We start from the raw sequence: 24,356 nt of genomic DNA, 5'->3' as shown, positions 1-24,356 counted from the left end.
TAGAGTCTAAAGCCTGCCACTATTGTCTCTTCTAAATCCTGGTCCCTGTCCTGCTCAAACACCTCCCATGGCTCTCTATCATCCACAGAAAAAAGTCCATCCTTGGACTCTGGGAGAACCCACCATCAGTGTGGGAGCCCTGTGTTCAGCCAGAGAGTGAGTCAGGCTCCTGGGCTCAGGGACCCCACCCCGCCTCCACCAGCCAGTCCCACCTGCAGGTGCCTGCAGTCCCCGCGCGCCCCCTGCTGGCTCTGGGTGAGGCGCAGGCACAGGTGACAGCGGTTTTATTCCTGGGAGTCTGCAAAGGCAGGCGGGTGGGCTCGGGAGGCTCCCAGACCTGGCCACGGTGGGTCACTGCAGGTCTCCGCTCAGCGGCTCCACCCGCAGCCAGAGGCCGCCCTCGGCTCGCAGGATCAGCTCCGGCTTCCTGCGCGGCTCCGTGTCGTGGGGCAGGACGCGGAAGCGCAGCAGCGTGAGCGCCAGGACCACCTTCATCTCGGTCATGGCGAAGGTCTGCCCGATGCAGTTCCTGGGGGTGGAGGTGGGGACAGTGACGGCACCCAGGACCCCCATGCGGGCCCCATCGCGCCTGGAACCTGGCCCGGGACCCCACCCTCCACCCAGATCAGCGTGGGGGGCAGAGGAGCGACCTAACGGTGCCTGGGACCCCCCTGTGGGCTGGTATATCCCCCCACGCCGGCTCAGACTGCAGCCCCCAACTCAAGAAGCAGACGGGAGAAGGTCTGAGAACGCCACAAGTGCAGACGTGGGAGGGCGCTGATGAGGCCGCTACCCGGACCACCCTCCCCCCGCTCATGCCTCAGACCCCCGCTGGCCTCACCTGGGTCCCGCCGAGAAGGGAATAAACGCCAGAGGTGAGCTGTTCTGGGGGTTTTCTGGGTCGAAGCGGAAGGGGTCATAGACCTGGGGACGGGGCAAGACAGAGTGGGGTCTCTCAGGAATCACAGCCACCCCCAGAAAAGACAGATGTGGGCACAGCAGAGGGGGTGTCTGATTTCACCAGTGAGGACCCCTCCCCCTCCCCAGGTCCCAGGATGGAGAAGGGGGGAGGGGCAGCACCTCAGGGTCCGACCAGACTGACGGGTTGTGATGAATCCCAAAGATGCTGATGGCACAGACGTTCCCTGTCGGCAGGAGGGGACAGTCAGGACAAGGTCCAAGCTGCCTGATGGGACCACCACCCTGCCCAGGAGCCTCCTCCCCCTGCCACTGTGGGCACCTTTGGGGATGACCCGGCCATCTGGGAGCACAATGTCCTTGGTGCAGCGGCGGGAGATGACAGTGACTGGGGGGTGCAGCCGCAGACTCTCTTTGACGCACATGGTGAGGAAGGGCAGCTGGGCCAGGTCCTCCCTAAGGAGCACCCCCAACGATTATCCAGGGAGCGAACACAGCCCTACCGCTGCCCCGTGAGACCCTCTCACCTCCCTCTGACCCTGAGTCATACAACAAAATTAACTCCGGAAGAATCAAAGATGTAAGTGTCAGAAAATCAAACTCACAAAAGCACTAGAAGAAAACTTGGCCTCTATTTTTCCAAGCATTTTTGAGCAAAACACAACACTTACAGGGTATCCTAAAAAATGTTAATATATTGGCATGAAAAACTTTTAAAATATTTATAATCGGCTAATAAAATAAAAAAAAATATCCTAAAGGCCTTATAAGGTTATTTTGATGAATAAGATCCACTCCGCACTGTAGGGTGAAATTACTTAATATTTTAAGGTTGTCAATTACTTCTAAATTAATCAACATATTCAGTGCAATCCAATAAAAATCTAGCTAGATTTTTTTTTTTATGTGTCAGTCTTATTGGAAGAACTGAAGTTCATGAGAATTAGGTCAATTTAAAAATAAAGGTCAAAGAAGAGACATGTAAGATATTAAGACTTATCAAAAATGCATAGTAATAAAATAAATAATATAATTTATAATTATAGTAATGAATTATTAATAAAATTAATTATAATGTTATTCATAATATAATAAAAATAAAATACATATTTTTTAAAAACTGTGGTACTTCTGCAAGAAGAGAAACACAGACCCATGGAACAGAGTAGAGAGCTTGCAGTCAGGCACATGAACAGATGAAAACTTGGCATCAGGTGAAGGAGAGTCCACACCCTGGTGGGAAATGGATAGTTTGGAAATGGATAGTTCAGACAACTGGAGATGTGCAAACAGAAAGAACCAGATCCTTGACTGCTCCATATACAGGGTGGAGTCTCGTACTCAATGAGGAAGGTAAAACTCTAAAGTTAAAAAAAGATAACTGAATTGACATTTTTGTCACTTAGGAGTAAGAATCCTTAAAACTCCAAAGGCACAAGCTGGAAGATTTTTAAGAAAGGATAAATATGCATGAAAGTTAAGGATTTTTGTGTAATAAAATACAGCATGGACCAAATTAACATTCAGATGAGAGATTCAGAGATGTCTACAATAACTACATAGATCTAGAACAATACCTTGAATATGTAAGGAATGTTTACAAATCAACAGAGGAGACAGGTGACCCAAGAGAAAAGTCAACAAAGAATATGATCTAAGAATTCATGAAAGCTCAAACACAAGAGATTTACGAAGAGATGCTCAAAGTCACTAGTTATCAGAGAAATGGAAGTTATCTAACAATGAGATGTCACTTCACATCTATTTGAGACAAGAATTAGGCCAGGCACAATGGCTCACACCTGTAACCCTAGCACTGTAGGAGGCCAAGGTGGGAGGATCGCTTGAGGCCAGGAGTTCGAAACCAGCCTGAGCAAGAGCAAGACCCCATCTCTACTAAAAAAAGAAAAATGAACTGGTCATGGTGGCGTATGCACCTGTAGTCCCAGCTACTTGGGAGGCTGAGGCAGGAGAATCGCTTGAGCCCAGGAGTTGGAGGCTGCAGTGAGCTTTGATGATGCCACTGCACTCCAGCCTGGGTGACAGAGAGACCTTGGCTCAAAAAAAAAAAAAAAAAAAGGAATTAATGATGCAGGTAACGCTACTATTGGCTGAGGTTTGGGGCAGAGGGGCCTCATGCATGTATAATGGCATGGGCAGGGGCTGCCATTCTGGGTGGCAACCAGCAGTACATGGTCAAGGAAAGACAATTCGTGTTTTATGACCAAGCAAGCTGGCTCCCAAGCACAGATCTCAGAGAGGTTCTGGGACACATAGATAATGACACATGTATGAAGATGGTCATTGCTCTGGGGAGAAGGAAGCAGCCCGGGATCCCACTAAGGGGTGAGAGGAAAGGACTATATTATGGCAAAAAGCAATAAATGAAATGTGCTCGGAACCGTGCATGGCTGAGAAACTCACAGTGCTCCATTTCTGAAAAAGGTAAGAACCAGCAGAAGAGCTGTGACATGGCAACATATTTGGAATTTTAAAATATATCCACGCCAACAACAAATGGACACGTTTGAAGCTCTGACTCGGGGGGAGGGGGGAGGAGGGCAAGGGCAATATACATAACCTAAACTTTTGTACCCCCACCATATGCTGAAATAAGAATTTAAAAAAATCTTAAAAATAAAAGGATTCATCTCTCTAGAATCATATTGGAAGTGGAGAATTGGCATGAATGGGAAGAAATAAATATTGCACGAAAAAAATGATGAGAACTCACCATGAATTGAGGAACATGACTAACCATTGGCACCTACATCCAAAAGGTTAATTAATTAGAATGTTCAAGAATATTTTTCAAACTAGCCAACCTGATCATAGAAATCAAATGGAAAAATAAGAACTCAGAACAATCACAAAGCAAAATAATGAGACAGATTCAACTTTACCAATATGCAAGTTTTAAAAAGTTTTTTAAAAAGTTTTTAAAAGTAAGATACTGAAGACTTCTTCATGTTTATGTATGATTATGTAAATTAATGTAAAAGAATATAGATGATAAATAAACCCAAATATATATAAATACATTTAGCTTATTTTAAATCTGCTACTTAAGGCCGGGCGTGGTGGCTCACGCCTGTAATCCTAGCATTCTGGGAGGCCGAGGCGGGTGGATCGCTGGAGGTCAGGAGTTCGAGACTAGCCTGAGCAAGAGCGAGACCCCGTCTCTACTAAAAATAGAAAGAAATTATATGGACAACTAAAAAATATATATAGAAAAAATGAGCCGGGCATGGTGGCGCATGCCTGTAGTCCCAGCTACTCGGGAGGCTGAGGCAGAAGGATTGCTTGAGCCCAGGAGTTTGAGGTTGCTGTGAGCTAGGCTGACGCCATGGCACTCACTCTAGCCCGGGCAACAGAGCAAGACTCTGTCTCAAAAAAAATAAATAAATAAATAAATAAATCTGCTACTTAAATCTACTATTATTTAAAGTCATGATTTAAGTAAAAAATGTTCATTAAATTCTGTGGGATAATTAGTCATTTGGAGAAAAATAGATTTCACCATAGATTTCATAGAAAAAAAGTGCTAAATATAAAACTATTAATAAAATATTATCTAAATAAAATATTTTTGAAATAAATAAACCTAATAGAGAAAAACAAACAAGAGTTTTATGTTTTAATCTTAGAGTGGTAAGGGATTTTCCAAGAATGATTTTTAAACACAAAAACAAAAACAGAAGCTGTAAAAGAAAAGTATTAGTAACTTTGAATACAAATACAGAAATTACATGAAAAAACCAAAAATAAAATCAAATATAACACGATAAATAATTATACATAACATAAAAAGAACTAATTTTCATATGCAAACAGTTCTTATAAATCAATTAAAAACTAGAAAAATGCACAGTAGAGAGAACAAATTATGCAAAAACTGACACACAAAATGAAATGTGCATGTGTCATCAACAAGTGAAAATAATGCTCAACTTTGCTCATTTTTAAAGTGATGTTCATTAAAATAGCAAAGTATTATATTGTATCTGTTGGACTGGCAAATGTTTTGAAGTTTCATAATGCACACTCTCGGGGAGGACGTGAGGAAATTGGCATTCTCAAAATCCGCATGTAGGAGTGGATTTTACAAGAGCTGTTCAATTGTAAAACTCAAATGGTCTTTGATTCAGCAATGGCACTTCTAGGAATTTGTCCTGCAAGGATGTTCACTGCATCGTGTTTGTTATAGAAAAAGGACGGAAAATATATAAATGTCAACTGATGGGAGAATGTTTTGATAAATTATGACACATTGGTGTAATGCAATACTATAAAGCCATCAACAGGGAGGACATAGGCATCACTAATCCTAACAGTCACTGGAGGATACATCAGTACAGAGGTGCTAAAAGGCCATGCAGCAATATCTATTATAATTGAAAATGTTTACATAAATGTCCCAACAGAGGGATGAGCCCAGTAAACAAATGATGGAATGCACTCGGGAAGGAGGAGCTCGGGAAGGAGGAGCTCCAAAGCACACTCTTGAGGCAAAAGAACACGTAACAATATGTGCATGGAATATACATGGTGTATATACAAGGTGTGGAAGGGCATGTGACAAATTAATGGCTCTAGAGACCTCTCCAAAGAAAAAGGGAGGATTAGGTTTGGAGGAGAGGATAAAAAAAGTCAACTTAATCTGGCCCATAATGTTTCATTTCATGAAAAAGGAAAAAATGTTGTTCCCATGATTGATTTTTGCAATGCAAAATTAATGTTTCAAAACTTGATGTTGAAAACAATGGAAAGATCTTGAAGCTGTACTGTCAAGGCGCCTGCCTGAGTGCTCTGCTCACGCTCCCAACTGTACAGAGAAAGAGAGAATGAAATAATGCAAAGGAGAGAAGGGCTGTGAACAGACGAACGTGGTTACAGACTGAAGGACTGTGCAAGGACACGGGGAGCCATCAAAGGCAAGAATGGGTTTGCAATGCCGGTGCAAAGTAGCGGCATGTATTCATTGTAACCCTTTTAAATTTTTACCAAGTATCAAATTTTTTGAAGTTGAGAGAAACACAAAAATGTCTCCCTACTTCATAGGACTGCTACACTGAACAAAGCCTTGAAGTGGAGGGCACTATCCCAAAATATTTGTCCACTCCAACATCTCCTCTGTCCCTCAGAACAAGGCCCAGAAGCTGTCCCCTGGACCTCCAGTCCTGAGCTCATCTCCTCCATTTTGCTCCTTTAGCCACAGAGAGAGATTGCGAATACTCAGATCTGACTTTGCCCTCCCCTGCTCAAACATCTCCCATGGCTCCCCATTGCCTTCCTATGTTAGTCATAGCTCTCCCTTCAAGAAAGAACTTGCTGTCCAGCTGCAAGAAATGCAATGAGCTGCCAGGCCCCAGCTACAGGGTCTTTAAGTTCTGCTGCACCATTCAACCAAGGCCACACTGTCCTGGACATCCTCCAGCCAATGATTGAGCATGGACATTCACTAGTGCCTGATCATTTCTGCCCAATGTCTGACTTCCCCCTAACAGCAGCCTCTCAGCCCACATTTAGCTTTGATCTCCTATCAGCTTCCCAATGGACTAGAACTGACACACACCTGGTTAAAGTCCAATCTCTTTACATGGTTTCCAAAGCATCCCAAGAGGGGCTTCCATTACCAGCTCCAGCCTCCTGGGGAGCCCCTCCGTGTTGCTCACACTGTGCATTTCACAAGGATTCAGGCACCTTTACTGCTTCTCACCCCCAAAACACGCCAGGCTTTTCCATGCAAGCCTCCATCCTGGCCTTTGCACGGCTGTCCCCTTGAGCAGAAGCACTGTCCTGTCCCCACGCCCAGCGTGGTGAATTTGCATTCACTGCTTCCCTCCCCAGCCTCTCCTGCTTTTCCTTCTGCCCCAGCTTTGACCTTGTAGGATGGACCCTGTGTTAGGAAAGGGCAGGCAGTGTGGAAGTGTTTACTGAACGAAGAGATGGACGATGTTTACTCACTATGATCTTTGAGAATCCGTGGAATAGACAGTGAGGTGAGGATTACATGGGAGAGCAAAAACGGAAGGAAATAAGTCTTGGGGAACATAATGCAACTTTATCCAGAACAGCAAGGGGACGGAGGAGCAGTTTCTTCACAGAATCCATGCCGGGAGACATCTGCTGTATACATATTGTCACTGATTCCCCAAGCAACCCTGTGGGGTACAAATTCCTCCCTATTTACAGAGGACAAAGTGATTCAGAAAAGGGAATTGACTTTACTAATGTTGCATGGCAAGTTAGTGGGGCAATAAATATGGATGCCCCGATTGCTCTGCCCCAAAAGCCTACAGCCTTTTCCTTGCACTCAGGCTGGGTATAGGCCCTGCTTCTGGGCTCTGCTCCTATTGCCACTAGGCAATAGTAGCAGAATGAAAAGGAAAAAACCGTCTTCCCGCTTCCCCACCTGGCAGCAGAGCCAAGGAGAGAGGCTCAGGAACAGGCCGTGAGGACCTGCACTCACCATTCAATCTCTGTAGGCTCGCGGTCCCTCAGCAGCTCTCGCACCTCCTGCCGGCAGCGCTCCTGGTGTTCCGGGTGCCTTGCAAGGTTGTACAGGACCCAGGAGAGACCACTGGCTGTGGTGTCATGGCCTGAGGGGCAGCCAGGCAGGCTTGAGTCTCTGGGCTGCTCCAGCACCCGGGTGTGGACAGTGCCCTACATTGAGGCTCTCAGGGAGGACGAGGGTGGGGGAGGATGGGCAGAATGGAGTGATCCAGGGTCCACCCACCGCATCCCTGGGATGGAGAGACCCCTGTCCCCACTGTAGTTCCACACTGGGACGCTCACCGCCAAACATGAAGGTATCAGCCTCTGCTCGTATGTCCTCGTCTGACAATTCCTTCCCATCTTCATCCTGAAGACAGAAGGCAAAACCCCCGAATCACATCAGCTCTGAGGGCACCTGAGTCTATCCTAAAAACAGTCCCTGAAGACCCATCATCCAAGCAGGATGCCACCCTTGTCATCTCCAAACCTGCCCCACAGGCTTCCTCCCTGTTCTCCCACCTCCTGTTTTCCTCCCCCTAAGCAAACTTCTATAGAGTCGCCTCAGAAATTTATCTGATTTGTCCCTCCATTCCTCAAGCACCATCCATAGCTCCCCGGTGCCTTCTGAATTAAGTCCAAGTTCCTCAATCTGACATTTGAAATCAAGGTCCATTCTACCTGTGGGATCCCAGAGAGGCCCACCTTGGCCAGTAGGAGCACATCGATGAAGTCCAAAGTCTTGGACTTGGCCTTGGCTTTGAGGAAGTCATCAACACCCTGGCTCTCAAGGGTGCGGCGCCGTTCCTGGATGACGGCATTCGTGAAGTCGTGCACCAGGTGGCAGGCCCTGCGGAAGCGCCGTCCGTCGGGAGTGAGGTGGTACAGGAAGTCCATGTGCAGGAAGAGTTGCCGGTTTCTTTTCACTATGAGAGCACTGAGCTCCGAGATGGCTGCAATATATTCACTGGGATTCCTGCAGGACCGGGGCAAAGAGAAGCAGCAGCTCCGTGACACACACGAATCCCTGGGAGCATCTCCCAGCCATAATCCCAGGACCGCGCTCCATCCAGAAGATGCTGCCTCACGCCCACTTCTCTCTCCACCTCCGCTCTCTGTGAGCTGCCTCATGTCCAGGTCCCCAGGGCAGAGCTTGGGCATCATGCTCATTTCCTCTCTCTCTTATGCAACATCCAGTCCTGCCCATTCTTCCTCAGTTTCTCCCAAAACTTCCCCATCTTCTCCACCGAGCTCAGACCTCCTCCTCTCCACGGTCCTAATCCTCACGTCTACATGACAGTCAATCCTCTGTAGAGCCAAATGTCCAAGCTCAGCTCGGACCAAGACTCTCATCTGCTCAAACACCCTCCATGGCTCCCTGGGAACCTCAGGACAAAATTCCTACCCCTCTGCCTGGCTGTCCATGTCCTTAAGACCCAGCCAGTGCCGACCCTCCACCCTCACTGCCAAGGTGTCTCTTTAAAGGCATAGCACATGCTCTGTTTGTCCTCGCCTCCCTGCCTTGAGACACAGTTCCTTCTGCCTGGAAGAACTCCTCTTTCTCTCTTCCCCTCCCTGTCCTTCAATGCCCAGCTATGATCCACCTACTCCAGAAAGGCTTTCTAATTGCACTCGTCAGGACTTCCTCCTCCACCTACCCACTTGGGTCCGTGCCCAAGTTCCCAGGCCCTGGACAAGAACTCACTCCTGACAATGGCTGTCGAAGCTGAAGACACATTTCTGCAGACTGTCCAAGGTCATGAGGCTGATGTGCTCAAACATGTCCAGACGGGCACTGCCCTCTGAGGCCAGGCGCTGCCACTTGGCCTGGCCAGAGAAGGGCACAGAGCTGTGGTTAAGCCCGGGATTCCTTGAGCCCCTCCCCAACCCCAATCATCAGGATAGACTCCCCCAGAACCAGCCTCCTGGTCCTCTGCCCCAGGCACCCACCCCCAGGGAGGACCAGAGTTGGGTGGGAGAGGAAGCTGTTACTATTAGGAGATGAAGACCCCAAGGCTGGGAGTCAGGACCTGAATTCAAGTTTCAGCTCTGCCTCCTATGCTGTGAGTGCCCATTTCCCTCCTCTAGGTTCCATCTGTCAAATCTTTAGAAACAGTTAAGTTGATCTGCTTTGTTGCCAGATAAACCAGACTGGGACCCCTGCTCCACCACGCCTAGCTCACTTACTAGCTGGTTGAACTTGGGCAAGCTCCCTGACCTCTCTGACCCTCAGTTTCATCATCCATCATGTGGCCATCACAGTCATCTCTACCTCATAGGGTTGTGAAAATTAAATCAGACAACATGTACCATGGAATCAGCACACAGCCTTGTTTCTGGCATATGGTGAGTGCTCAATGAATGTTGGTTTTCCTCGTTTTTATTGATTACAAAAATATCCCTACGTTGGGACAGGTACTTCCTCCGTGGGTCCTGAGCATCCTTGCCGGGCATGCCCAGAATGCAAAGCCCCAATGTTCTCAACCTGGGCCATTTCTCAGACTTGTGTTTGCAGAGAACAACCTTGAGGGGTAAGGTTGTTCTAAATCCACATCAGGTTTGTTTCCACTTGCTATAAAAGCAGGTTCCCTGAAGCTAATGCTCCTCCTCTGTAATGTAACATACCACCTGAGCTGGCATCTGTAAAGCCCGCCTGTTAACCCGATGGGATTTGAGTGGCTTAGGGACAAATGCAAATGAACAAGAGGCACATGCTGCTTGCTGTAGCTGACCCTGGAGTATGGTGTCATGTAGGAGAATCCATATAACCTAACAAGCTGACTTCTCCACTTACCAGTAAAAAAAAAAAAAAAAAAAAAAAAAATCGTAGGCACTGCGCAAAAGCCTAAACCCCAGTTCTTCACTTCTTCCTGTGCCTGCACACTTTGCAATGTGATTTATCAACAATTCCTTTAAGACATGGAGCCTATTTACCCCACTTTGATTCTGCGATGGACTAGAGGTTTTTGTCAGCCAGGACACTGGGCTAAAAATTATGAGATAGTAATTAATAAACCTAAGCCCCAAGAGGCATTGCAGCCTCCTCTCACTCCTTGGAGCCCTGTCCCTGCCACGTGACCAGCCCTGGGATCCCTTCTGGAGGGAGAGACTCGCGTGAGGAAAGTCCAGCTGTCCCAGCGGAGGCCATCCTAGATCAGCCTGATGCCGACCAAGCCCCACACAGGTGACAGACTGAGCCCGGGTCACCAAAGCTGCCACCTGACCCGCAGCTGATCACACACCCCGAGTGACCCCTTCCACATCCACAAGAACCAGCCCACTATCCCATGGACATGTTAGCAACCATGAACCTGTGTTGCTTTGACCTAATGAGTTTGGTGGGCCGGGCGCGGTGGCTCACGCCTGTGATCCTAGCACTCTGGGAGGCCGAGGTGGGCGGATCGTTTGAGCTCAGGAGTTCGAGACCAGCCTGAGCAAGAGCGAGACCCCATCTCTACTAAAAATAGAAAGAAATTATATGGACAGCTAAAAATATATATAGAAAAAATTAGCCGGGCATGGTGGTGCATGCCTGTAGTCCCAGCTACTAGGGAGGCTGAGACAGGAGGATCCCTTGAGCTCAGGAGTTTGAGGTTGCTGTGAGCTAGGCTGACGCCACGGCACTCACTCTAGCCTGGGCAAGAGAGTGGGACTCTGTCTCAAAAAAAAAAAAACAAAAACTAATGAGTTTGGAAGTGGTTTGTGTGTAGCAATAGCTACTGTGCAATCTTTGTCATTGCTCTCTTGAGCTCACAAGGCTTGTGTGACAGAAACATAGAAACTGATATTGTCTGAGGACCTACTATGTGCCAGAGACAGGACTCCATTACATTACCTTGACCTCCTTTTAAGTAGAGATTATTATCCCATTTTACAGATGAGGAAACCACGACTTAGAGAGGAAGAGCAGTGACCCCAAAGCCACTCAGCAGAGCCAAAACTCCAGATCAGACCTGTCTGAGGCCGCTCCACCTTTCCAGAGGCTTCCGCTGGGACCCTGGGGTCAAGGAACTCACATGCATGATGTTCACACTCCTGTTGAAAATCTTCACATAGGGCTTCAGGATGTTGAAATGGAAGGCAGGTGTCAGCATGTGACGGTGGCGGCTCCACTTGTCACCAGTGCTCAGCAGGATCCCATCCCCTAGTAGGGCAGCCAAGGGCAGTGGGCAAGGGAAGTGCCTTCTCCTGTCCCCACAAGCTTGTCTCCACCCCCATTCACCTGCAGTTACTCACCCAGCCATGGCTTCAGGAAACTGTAGAAGATCACGTCCTTGGGTGCAACGGCAGCTGACATGAATGAGGACCATCAGGGGACATGGAGAGGGGGAGGGGAGGGCTGGGGGGGAGGTCCCCAGCCAGGGGTTTGCACTTTCCCCCTCCAAGCCCAGCATAGCAGGAAGGGGGCCAAGGGCAGATGAAGCAGGAAGGACAGGGGAGGGGAGGGGCCAGACCAGGCTGCAGAAGCACAGTAGAGCGACGACACGCCCTAGCATGACACAACATGCCCCATCATGCCTTGACATGGCTCCCACATGGCCCACCATGTTTTGCAATACATGAGCATAGCTCAAAGCTCTACAAAATGCCTGTAGAGGGACCTAGGACATTCTATCTGCCCCAGAACCCTCTGACTTCTGCATGGATCTGGGATATGTGACATGGCCCTCACACGTGTTAACATGTCCTGACATGACTACTAAATACATGACTACCCCTAGCATGACACTAGATTCTCTAACATAGACCTGAGATGGTCTGACATGACCTCAGTGTGCTCCACACATGGGCCCCAGATAGAATTTAAATTTGGTCCCTTTAATGTCCCAGACATGGGCCAGGTATGACCCAGACTGTTCTTCAGTCATGCCAAGAATATACCCGCCACCAGCCGCATGTCCTCCTCATTGCTCTGGGCCTGGGGACCGACAAGGTTGATGCCAGCCCTGGCAGGAGGCCATGAATACTAACAAGCCCCACTGCATCACCCTGCCTCCTGCTTTAAACAATTCCTACTCTTCATGTCGGACCCAGCTCTGGCAACTCCTCCTCCAGGAAGCCTTCCAGCCTGCCCCAGCAGAGACCTTGTTTCTCCATTGAGCTGTCACTGACATCTCCCTCGGCCCATTCCTGACCACGCGAAGCTGGGGATTCCTCTGTCCAGATCCATCTCCTCTAGCTTGGGGGTTCCTCCAAGACAGGGCCCCTGAGTTTAGGCCTCTTGGGGCCCTGGTGGTGCCCAAAACACCAGGGCAGAGGTGGCAGATGGCAGAGCAGGGAGGAGACACTGAGGTGGCGGCTGGTGAGTACATGCAGAGAAGAGGAAGGTGGCTGAGGGAGCAGAAGGAGGGAGGAACCCGGGTACTGCAGGGGCCACACAGCGGCTTGGGGCAGGAGGGGCTGGAAGCCCTCAGACGTGCCACGGCGCCACCACCACAAGCTCTTCATGGTACCTGAGGCATTGAGGACAGACCGGACGAAGTCAGGGTGGCACAAAGTGATGAGGGGAAAGACAGGGCCCAGCCACCGCTTAAAGAGCCGGGGGTAGGTGGCCACGAGCTGAGTCACTTCCCTCAAACCTTCCTCCGTGGGGGCGACCTGCAAGCAAGGGAGAGCCGTCACCTCCTGTGATGGTTAATTTCAGGTGCCAACGTGACTGGGCTAAGGGATGCCCAGATAGCTGGTAAATATAATTTCTGGGTGTATCAGTGAGGGTGTTGGCAGAAGGGATGAGGAGTGGAATGGGTAAACTGAGGAAGGAAGATCCGCCCTCCCCAGTGGGGGCGGCACCATCCAACCCACTGAGGGCCCAGAGAGAACAAAAAGGTGGAGGAGGGGACTAGGCTCTGTCTTCCGGAGCTGGGACATCCGCCTTCTCTGCCCGTGGACATCAGAACTGCAGCTGCTCAGGCCTCTGGACGCGGACTGAATGACAGCTCAGCGCCCTGGGTCTCCAGCTTGCAGACGCGATGCCATGGGACTCCTAGGCCCCCATAAATGCATGAGCCAGTTCTCATTATGAATTTCCTCTTCTCTGATAGATAGGTAGATAGATGACAGGTTGATGGGTGGATAGATAGATCGATCCTATTGATTCTATTTCTGTGGGGAACGCTGACTAACGCATTTCCCAGGAGGAGCCACAGCAGGGCACCCTGCAGCCTCCAGAGGTGGGGTGGCCTCTGCAGTGACCGGCGTGTCCAGATGCTGCACAGGTAGAGGGAATCTCTGCTTCCTCCCGCTCCTTTTCTCAGGGCTATCCCAAAGTCCCCAGCGTGCGTTTCAGGGCAGAGGGCGAAGACACATCATCTGCTCACAGAGAGGCCCACTTTGGCTCAAGAGGAAGCATTTTCTTATCCTGAGAGTGATTCCACCCCAGGGGCAGCCACATGGAAAGTTTGTAGGCAGCAGTGTGGCCTCAGAATGTGTCCCTAGGGCTGGTTTCCACATTCTTTCGCGTCCTGGCTGGTCCGCACAAGTGTCCGTTCCTTTCCAGGAGAAGAGGCTGCATACCAGGGACATTCCAGCCTCGGCAGAGACCAGAAGCACAGAGGGGGGTTCTGTCCGCCAGGAAGGCAGCTCCCACCTGTGAGCACCCTGGGCAGGACAGGCTCTGAGCATAGCGTGTCCCGTGCACCCTCCCTAAGGACATGCCCATGGCCCTGCCATCACAAATGAACAGGCTGGGGCCACGTCCCCCAAAGGACAGAGCAGGTCCAAGTCAGAGGCCAAGGTGTGGGAGGGGGTTAGGAAAGCCTCCTGAGAGGGGAAGGGAGGGGCCAACTTTCATGCAGGCTGCACAGCAGGGCCCGTGGGGACATCTCAGTGGGGAAGAGCAGGTAAGAGGAAGCTGCCCAGGAAGGGCAGGGGTGGCACACTGTCCCCACCTGTCTTCTGGGCCAGCGGTGCCCCTGTGTGTTTGGGGGGTGGGGGAGTCACAGCCCAGAGAGGGGCAGACACAGGACATGGGTCAGGCAGGGAGCAGAGCCTGGACGGTGCCCCTCAGGAGGCCTCAAGTCCCGCAGTGGAGAATTGGGGACACCGGGGGTCCCTGCTCTGTGCAGCCCTCCCCGGGAGCCCTCACGGTGCACCAGTGTGGGAAGACAGGCAGGAAAAGGATGCTGAGCAGGCTGGGCTGGGAGGACAAGGAGGGGACAGAGGCCTGGGACGGCACAGCAGAGCAGTGAGGCACTGAGCAGAGGAGTGAGTGAGCCGCCTCCCTCGCTTCTCTGCCGTCCCAGACCCCAGCCCACCTCCACCCCCGGCTCCCTGAGCCCCTTCCGGGCCCTGGGGACGTCCACTCACCCTGACACCCCAGTCCCGTCCTGCTGCCACACTCACCAGGCCCAGGTGACCCCAGAACCAGCTCCGTGTCGGGGGCTGCGGGAAACAGCGGAGGCGGCTGCAGGTGCCATAGAAGGCGTAGGTCCAGGCCAGGACCCGGGCCAGGAGCCAGGAGGCCCCGACCAGCAGCAGCAGCAGCCATGGGGAGGCGGCCACCGGCCCCAGGCCCAGCCAGGACAGGCCCAGCTGTGACATCCTGCAGGGCAGAGGGGTGCAGGGGGAGTTCCTGAGGCCCAGGAGAGGGAAGGGGGCTCCAGGGCCAGTGCAGAGGGGCAGGGGCGGGAGGGGTCACAGATGGGGATGCAGGGACTGAGAGCAGGGAGGGAGACCCAGGGACCCCAGGAGAAGAGGCAGAGTGAGAGGGAGAAGCAAATGAAGAGGACAGGGAGGAGGAGGGGAAGGAGAAGGAGGGGGAGGGGGAGGAGGAAGAGGAGGGGGAGGAGGAGGAGAGAGAAAGCTGATTACAGTTTAGAAAGGCCCAGCTGAATCACTGGGAGGCTGCCAGGGGCTCAGTTACCAGGAAACTCCCAGTCCCCTGGGCTGGCAGCCTGGAGCCGCCCCAGCCTTGGGCAGCCCTCATGACCCCGGGCCAGGACCCTCCAGCCCCGCCCCCACAGCCGGGCACCTTCTCCCAGGAGCAGCTTGTGTGCTGTTAGGAAGTCTTTGCCCCTGGCTCCTGATCTAGGAAACGCTGCCGGAGGCCACAGTGCGCTGAACCTGGTTGCCTCCTCCATGCCTGGGCAGGCAGCCAAAACATGGGGTGCAGGTAAAGTTGGGTGCAGATGAACCAGGTCAAGGGACCCAGCACAGGCACTGGATCCCCTGGACTCAGCACCTCCCACATGGGGTAGGAGAAAGTTGGGGCAAGTAAAGGTGACTCTGAACCCCAAAGCTTACAGAAACCCTGCCCTTCCCGGGGTGCGGCAGGTAAAAGCGTGAACTTGAGAGTTCAGGTGCCAGGTGAGCAGGGCCAGGCCAAGCCTTGCCCCTGTTCATCTCCTGAGCTCCTGTTCCAGTGTGGGCCGGGGGATCCTCGTGCACCATTTCTCGGTGCAGAATGAGGAAGTTCAGAGACCAAAGCCTCTTATCACTGCCGCACCACCTGGCGGGAGTTTAAGTCCTGCCACCAGGCAGCCCTGGGACTGGTTGCAGACTTAACTGCTAGAAGCAGGAACAAAGAATCCAGCCTCGCTGGGGGTTACCCTGGTGAGATTCCGGCAATGAAGAGCCCAAGCTGCAAGGGCAAACTAGAGACTGGGCTCAGTGTAGGAGGACAGAGGGGAGCCACTGGGGGGTGAGGCTGAGAGGAGCCATGAGCACATGGGGTCCAGGCAGTGAGGGCAGAGCCAGGGGACCCTGAGTGGAGTCTGCGTGCTGCCCTGACCTTGCTCTGGCTGTGGGCAGGACCGGCCAGCCTGGGCTCAAGTCTTCCTATCTGCAAAATGGGATATCAGATGAGGTCCTTAGTAGGAGACAGAGGGGGGCTCCAGAGAGGAGGGAGCCCCAAAAAGAGGGGGTGAAGGGAAGGGCCTGGCAACTAGCCCTTGAGCTTCTGTGGGCCAGTGCTCTGCTCTGTGCAAGACTGTATTACTGTGGACTTCCACTGTGTGCCAATACTATCCATAAAGTGGGCCTACTGTGTGCGAGGCTCACTGTATAAAGTGCATCTACTGTGTGCCAAGTGCTGTCCATTAAGTATGCCTACTGTGTGCCAGGTACTCTATATAAATGCTGTATACAGACTGCCTGGTATTCTACATAAAGCGTACCTACTCTGTGTACTGGGCACATAAAGCATGCCTACTGTGTGCCCGGTGCCCTATGTCAAGCATACCTACTGGGCGCTGGGTGCTCTACATAAAATCTCCTTCTGTGTGTTGGGTGCTCTACATAAAGTAAACCTACTCTGTGCAAAGTGCCTGACATAAAGCATGCCTATTAAGTGTCAGGTATGCCAAATAAAATGCACATATGTGTGCCAGATACGCTACATAACATGTACCTACTGTGACAAATACTCTACATAAAGTTTGCCAACCATGTGTCTGGTGCTCTCCATAAACTGTGCCTACTGTGTGCCAAGTGCTCTCTGTAAAGTTCACCTGCTTTGTGTCAGCTGCTCACCTGCATCACACTGCCCAAGTCTTCCTACCATCCTCCCCTCAGCTCTCTGAGCCACAGCCCTGCAGATCAGGTAGAGAGACACCCAAGGGACAGCACCCAGAGGAAGGAAGATGCCCATTTAACAGAAGAGCAGACTGAGGCTCAGAGAGGACAAGCCTCTAGCCCAAGCTGCAGAGCTCAGAGGAGCTCAGATCTATCAGACCATCGAGTCCGAACGCTTTCCCTCAGCCATGCTGTTGCATCACCATTCATTGCAGACAAATCCATATTGTTCCAGAGACATTTATAATGGTGGACTCTCAGGCAACGTGGTGCCACAGAGGCGAAATATCCTGAGGCCCTTGTATCACCATCTGCCTCCTCCTCCCACACCCAGGATGCTCCACCCAAGAATCTAGCGCTCCCCTCCGGGGCCTCCGCAGATCCTGTCCAGAATTGCCCTGTGGGGTGGTCTCAGGTGTGGGTAGGGAGATAGTTCTCCTGACCTGGGTGCAATGACAGGCCCAAACCTCCCTCTCCACCACCTCCTTTGCCATATCCAGCTTGACTGCCTGGCCAGAGGATTCAGGAAGCTGGCCCCAGAGGGCTCAGTAGGGTGGGGTGCACCCCCGTAATCTCCTCCCCACCACAGAGATAGACCCTGCCTGCTGGAAGTTCCATTCTCGCCAAGGTCAGGGGGCAAATCCAGAGTTTGATAAACCAGGCAGGGTGCTAGAGACACACAAGAAAGAGCCCCCAGTGGCCAGAGGGGCTCAGCTCACTGCACACCTACTATGTGCCTGGGGTGGGCAGGCAGCCTAGAGCAGGAATGGAGGCCACCAACCTTTGCCAACATAAATCACTGAACCTAAGTCCTTTACGTATATTAATCATTGTTTTCATTTTACAAATGAGGAATCCATTCTGAAAAATACTTAAGTGACTTCCCGCAGTCACACAGCTGGGGGAGCCAGCTGTGCCCCCCCCCACCCAGCCGCACATCACGTGCCCCTCACCACCTGCTGAGCTCCTTCACGTCTGCAAATGGGCATTTCAGTAGCACCCACCTCGCAAGATTGTGCAGCAATTAAAAGAGACAGCACGTGTAAAATGCATAACACAGAGCGAGGGCTCGATCAATGCTACTCATCGCTGTTGCTGTGACCGCTGTTGCCGAGTGTCATGCAACAGCCCTGCGCTATCACCCTCAAGCGCCCATTTTTATAGCAGAGGAATCAGAGATTCAGATTCAGAGCGGGGAACAACTTACTCCAGTCCCACAGCCAGTTCGGCCGCACAGGTGACAGCAAAACCTGGCACATAGTAGGCGCTTATTAAATATCTAGAGAGGAAAGAGAGGTTTACAGCCATGAGCTCTAAGGCTAAGCTACTTACAGTGTGGTCCACAGACCTGCATCATCAGTGTCGTAAAAGCTTGCAGGAAATTCAAAATCTCATGTCCCTGCACAAAAATGCTGGCTCAGAATTGCATCTTAATAGATCCACAGGGGATTGGTGTATACGCCTTCAAGTTTAAGACTTGCTTTAAGATTACTAGCTTGAGGCTTTGCAAGGGTGCTGGCAGGGGACCCTCTTAATCTGTCCGACGCTTAAGGCTTTTTTTAGTTATAAAATAAGGAGGAAAATCTATACCTCTCATGGCCATTCATGCAACTATATGTTTATTGAGCATCTACTATGTTGTCGGGCACTGTTCTAGGCACTGGGGATGCAATGGTGGGCACTCTGGTGTCAAAAGGATCACATCTCATGGAGAGACAGGTGATGATCAAAAAAATCATACCATCAAATAAACCAGACAACCAGAGAGGGCTTCCAGGAGGAGGTGACCTTTTAGCAGAGACATGAGTGAAGAGGGAGAACCTCCAATGGCAGCTATGGGATGGGGTCCCCAGGCTGTGCAACAAGGCAAATGAGATCTTGTTGCTTTGAAATCCTTGCTAAGATCACCAATATGTGGGACCACACAGTTTGTCCTTGGGAAGGCCGAGGTGAGAAGCAAAATGTGGACCATATTGAGCTTTCATTAGCCATGGGGAAGAATTCATGCCCCCGCAGGACTCTGCAGACATGGATAAGGCAGGACTTACTGGCGGGACTCCTAAATCTTGGATCTAGTAGAAGGAAGGCATCCCTAAGGGAAAGCTCCCTGCTCTGGGAATTTTTGCCTAGGGAGGCTGGAGCCTCCCCAAAGGTTTCTTATCAATCCAGGAATGTCTCGGGGGTTGAATCATACAAACCTGGCTTATGGAATGTCCCCCAGCAAGTGTTGGAGGGAGAGGAGCCACCCACAGGAAGATGGAGGCTGGTGGTTCTCTCTGGGTGCCCTTCCACCCTCAGTTGGAAAGTGCACGGGACCACAGAATGACCAGCCTCGGGTGCTTGCCATCAACCTCTAAGCCTCAGTCTTCACCGAAAAATGGGTCTTATAAAGCTTCACAAGGACATGAACAGAATTTTTTCAAAAAACAGAAGAATGGCCAATAAACGTATGAAAAAATGCTCAACATCTCTAATCATCAGGGAAATGCAAATCAAAACCACAACAAGCTATCACTTAACTCCAGTGAGAATGGCCTTTATCAAAAAGTCCCATAACAACAAATGTTGGCATGGATGCGGAGAGACAGGAACACTCATACACTGCTGGTGGGACTGCAAACTAGTGCAACCTCTGTGGAAAGCAATATGGAGATACCTCAAAGAGATACAAGTACACCTACCATTTGATCCAGCAATCCCATTATTGGGCATCTACTCAAAAGAACAAAGGACATTCTATAACAAAGATATATGCACCCGAATGTTTATAGCAGCACAATTCACAACTGTGAAGATGTGGAAACAACCCAAGTGCCCATTAATACATGAGTGGATTAATAAAATGTGGTATATGTATACCATGGAGTTCTACTCAGCTATAAGAAACAATGGTGATATAGCACCTCTTGTATTTTCCTGGAAAGAGTAGGAACCCATTCTACTAAGTGAAGTATCCCAAGAATGGAAAAATAAGTGCCACATGGAATCACCATCAAATTGGTTTCACTGATCATCACCTAAGAGCACATTTAGGAATAACATTGATCGGGTGTTGGGCAGATGTGGGTGGGGAGGGGACGGGTGTATACATATATAATGAGTGCGATGCGCACTGTCTAGGGGATGGGCACGTTTGAAGCTCTGACTCAGGGTGGTGGGGTGGCAAGGGCAATATACATAACCTAAACTTTTGTACCCCCACAATATGCTGAAATAAGAATTTAAAAAAATGAAAAAAAAAATAAAGCTTCACAGAGGGTTGCAAGCATTCTATCAGACACAGGCAGAGAAAGTAGGGAAGAGTAAGTTTCAAATGATATGTGAGTATGGTCTCATCTATATGTAAAACTTATGGATGTGTGTGTGTGTGTGTGTGTGTGTGTACACATTTGCATACTCATTGAAAAAAATGCAGAAGAATCCACAGATGACACTGTGTGAAAAAGCTCAACTGTGTTTTCCTCTACTCCCACACCACAAGAAACACAGGCAAGACTTCTGTACCCCGGTGCATGTGGATGTCTCCCCACCAATAAGCAAGAGATCAATTCTGCAGACACCAGCTGGGTGTCCTCTGATTCTGGCAGTATCTATCTGGAGACAGTGGCAGATCCCACAGAGGGAGGGCTCAGTCCCCAAGATTGCCACCCGCTTGCAGACACCAGTCTAGGCTTCCAGAGCTTCTGACCCACCAGCATTCAAGTTGGGGGTTTTGTAACCCCTCCTTTGGGTTTGATTAGTGTGCTAGAGTAGCTCACAGAACTCAGGAAAACGCTTATGTCTACCGGTTTATTATGTAGGATATCTGAAAGAATCAAAATAAATACCCAAATGGAGAGATCTATAGGGTGGGGTCTGGAAGGGTCTGGAGTGCAGGAGCTTCTGTCTCCACAGAGCTGAGGTGTGCCGCCCTCCCGGCACGTGGATGAGCTCTGTGCCTCCACGTGTTCAGCTACCTGGAAACTCCTCGAAACCTGTTTTTCTGTACCTGTTATGGAGACTTCATCGGCAAGGCATGACTGAAGCATGCACAATTGTGTTGAAAAGTGGTTGGACAGAAAGAACAGGATCTAAATACTGTAGTTCCTGTCTGTTCAGATTCCTCTTGGCCTCTGTGCAGCATTCCTTCCTCCGGGGTGGGGGCAGGACCCTCCCCGGAATGGGTTTTATCACCCACGTTCAGAAAGGCAGGAGAAGATTAGACAGAGAGAGAAATTCTGTTTCCTGAGGCCTGCTTCTGTGGCTGAAAATGCCCCCAAATTATAACAAAAAACTATACCAAGGACTATTGGAGGTAGCCAGGAACTGTGGATGAAAACTGGTATAGTATTTATCTCATAATATCACACGGTGGAATTGGGGGAAATAGACTTGGAGCAAAGACCCTTTTAACTTTCTACACATCTCTGTTGCTTTGTTTTTCACACTGAGCTGCTATAAATTTAATCATTAAAATGAAACTTTAGGCCGGGCGTGGTGGCTCACACCTGTAATCCTAGCACTCTGGGAGGCCGAGGCGGGTGGATCGTTTGAGCTCAGGAGTTCGAGACCAGCCTGAGCAAGAGTGAGACCCTGCCTCTACTAAAAATAGAAAGAAATTATATGGACAACTAAAAATATACAGAAAAAATTAGCCGGGCATAGTGGCGTATGCCTGTAGCCCCAGCTACTCGGGAGGCTGAGGCAGAAGGATTGCCTGAGCCCAGGAGTTTAAGGTTGCTGTGAGCTAGGCTGATGCCACGGCACCCTAGTCTGGGCAACAGAGTGAGACTTGTCTCAAAACAAAACAAAACTTTAGGGCCCGGCACTGTGGTTCACATCTGTAATCCCAGCATTTTGGGAGGCTGAGGTAGGAGGAACACATGATGCCAGGAGTTTGAGACCAGTCTGGGCAGCATAGCAAGACCCTGTTTCTACAAAAAAATTAAATTTAGCTGGACATGGTGGTATGCACCTGTAGTCCCAGCTACTTGGGAGGCTGAGACAGGAGGATTCATTGAGCTCAGGAGTTTGAGGTTACAGTGAGCAATGATGACACCACTGCACTCCAGCCTAGGCAACAGAGGGAGACCCTATCTCAAAAAAAAAAAAAAAAAACTTTAAAAAGAAATAAGGGGTTGGGACAGGGGCACACACTGCTGGTACATAACACTGTTGAGCAGTTATTATTTTAAGTCACCATGAAGACACACCCCCCAGGACCCACCTGAGTTCTCTAGACAAGCATGCAAACTGCCCACTGGCCAGAGTTTCACTATGCTTTCGTCAAACGTTAGGAGGGAACAAGTTCTGGATTTAGCAGAACTTAGTTCAATCCAGGCTCTGTGGCCCTGGGTAAGTTGCTTGCCCTCTCTGAGCCTCATAGCATCCTTGGCAAAAATGGAGAGGTAGAGTTATACCTCCCAAATGGTTGATTCCTCAACAACAAACTTTACCTGAGCACCTATCTGTACCAGACATGGTGCTAGGGCCAGGGACACAAAATGACAAAACCGACAGGGTTCCCGGCATCATGGTGCTCATGTCTGATGGGGGAAGCTCTCAGGTAGTAAGACCAAGTCAGATGGTGGCAGTCATGAAAGAAAGGACCAGAGTGAGATGAGCCAGTAAGTGATGATCAAGGAGGTTGTTCTGGACACTGTGACCAGGAGGGACTCCCCAGGAGGTGACCTTTGAACAGAAACCTAGTGACATGAAAGAGCTGCACCCAGAGCATAAAGACCCAGCGCCTGGTGAGGCAGTCGAGTGACATTAAAAGCATGTTCGTTCCTCCTACCTTCCCAGTCATGAGAGGAGCAGAGACCTGGAGCCACCTCACTCAGGGCGCACGGGGGAAGCAGGAGCCAGCCTGTGAGGACCCGCAGGGATGGAGAAATCTGCTCCAACGTCCGAGCCAGAAGCAGTTGCTGCATTCGGTTCACCACAACAAAGGTCATGAAACGTAACCAGCTCTCGAAGGCACATTTCGGGCCAGATCAGCTGTCCGGGTTTGCCAACATCTTGGCAGAGGTCCCAGGAAATCAGAGGAGCTCATTTTTTGAGGGAAAGTGCCTAAGGAAAACTTCAGAAAGGTCCGGAATACCCATAATAGTAGATATAAGCCTCCCATGGGTGGGGTCTATTGGGTGGTGCCAGCTCTGAGCAGTTGGTCCCACCAGCCCCAGCAGCCCCGGCTCGAGAAGGGGCAGACTCGGGGTGGGGCCCATAGAGACCAACCCTGCGGAGGGGGAAAGGGTGTTCCTCATCCAAAACCAGGACGGAGACACCAAGAACATCACTGAAAAGGCGCAGAGGCCAGGCGTGCTGGCACACCCCTACAGTCCCAGCAACTCAGGAGGCTGAGGCGGGAGGATCGCTTGAGCCCAGGAATTTGAGTCCAGTGGGGGCAATACAGGAAGATCCTGTCTCAGTTTTTTAAAAAAGGAACAGAGGAGCCTGTGGGGTAGGAGATCAGGGGTGGGGGGACAGAATTTTGCTCCTCATTTGGGTGTCTGCCCGACCAGCAGGCAAGGGGACCACCGGGGGCAGAGACACCGAGTGGATCCCCTCTGCGGGGGCATGCGGAGCCGGCGCCCACCGCTGTGGGTGATGAGCTGCCACAGCAGCGTGTGGGCACCTGCTGCGGCCTCTCCGGTCAGATCAGGAGGTGGGGCTCTGGTCAGTGGGCACATCCAGAGGAGATCAGAGGGGACAGGGGACTGATGTCTGTCCTCTGCCTTCCTCGTACAGCTACAGACACCCTCTCTGGGTTCCAGGAACTTCTCCTCCCCGGACCCCCACCCTGGGGGTGGTGACAGCCCTGAGATGATGCTACCCCCAGGGTCTGCTCCCTCCCTCATGGTTTCCCTGGACCCCGCCCACACCCTTGGAAGTGGCCCCTTCTTAAGCCCCCTGCTTTAGCCCATCTGAGGTCTCTGCCGGGACCCGAATGCTACACTCCCCCAGGGGATGGGACTCCCCAGAAAATTGGTTATGTGGGTGTTGATGTTTGTATACGGACGTACGAAAAACCACTCCCAACTGTTGGAATGGAAGGAGGAGAGGAAAGTAGAATTTTTTCCAAAAATGTCTACACCTACCAATTGTTTCCTTTTCTTATGTGAAAGCTGTTTGCTACTTTTAATTTTCACTACTAATCTATATAATTATAAATTACATTTTTAAAGAAAGTGCTAGTGCCATGCCTGACTCCACCTGTGTGACGTGTGGGACGACGGAAAGCATCGTAGGTTACGAACCGGAACATGGGGTGCAGATGGCTTGGCTCAAACCCCATCTGTGGGCCCCTGAATGAAAGGCGCTCAGTCTTTGGACTCTGATCCCAGGGAGCCCCTACAGCAGCAAGGTGGCGAGGCCCTGTGGGCCACTGTCCCTGGTGCTGAAAGGAATGGCCACTTTCCCACCCCTCTGCCCTCCTCTTACTGTTGAAAACC

General features: G+C 50.6%; 1 protein-coding gene across 1 annotated transcript; it reads right to left on the bottom strand.

Annotated features, from left to right (window-relative positions):
* On the bottom strand, window positions 1-15,397 carry LOC138389660 (cytochrome P450 4F2-like). The gene is made up of 13 exons (XM_069478169.1): window positions 15,383-15,397; window positions 14,755-14,953; window positions 12,867-13,011; window positions 11,650-11,703; window positions 11,430-11,557; window positions 9,119-9,240; window positions 8,119-8,389; window positions 7,717-7,783; window positions 7,391-7,520; window positions 1,241-1,374; window positions 1,081-1,145; window positions 842-924; window positions 1-529 (listed from the first exon to the last, which is right to left on the bottom strand). The coding sequence occupies exons 2-13, from the start codon at window positions 14,950-14,952 to the stop codon at window positions 352-354; spliced, it is 1,575 nt and encodes a 524-aa protein (XP_069334270.1). The 5' UTR covers window position 14,953; window positions 15,383-15,397; the 3' UTR covers window positions 1-351.
* Between the last annotated feature and the right edge of the window lie 8,959 nt (window positions 15,398-24,356).

This window comes from Eulemur rufifrons, chromosome 2 (genome assembly GCF_041146395.1).
Source record: "Eulemur rufifrons isolate Redbay chromosome 2, OSU_ERuf_1, whole genome shotgun sequence".
NCBI lineage: Eukaryota > Metazoa > Chordata > Mammalia > Primates > Lemuridae > Eulemur > Eulemur rufifrons.
The sequence above is the reverse complement of the archived record's forward strand: the minus strand, read 5'-3'. Positions and strand labels throughout refer to the sequence as shown.

Bases quoted from the DNA above. Each gene is read 5' to 3' on its own strand.
- LOC138389660 (XM_069478169.1), bottom strand. From the start codon at position 14,952: ATGTCACAGCTGGGCCTGTCCTGGCTGGGCCTGGGGCCGGTGGCCGCC. The intron at 9,241-11,429 runs GTGAGTTCCTTG...TTCTCTGGCCAG, and splicing joins GGAGTGTGAACATCATGCAT to GCCAAGTGGCAGCGCCTGGC. The intron at 7,521-7,716 runs GTGAGCGTCCCA...GCTGCCCCTCAG, and splicing joins TGATACCTTCATGTTTGGCG to GCCATGACACCACAGCCAGT.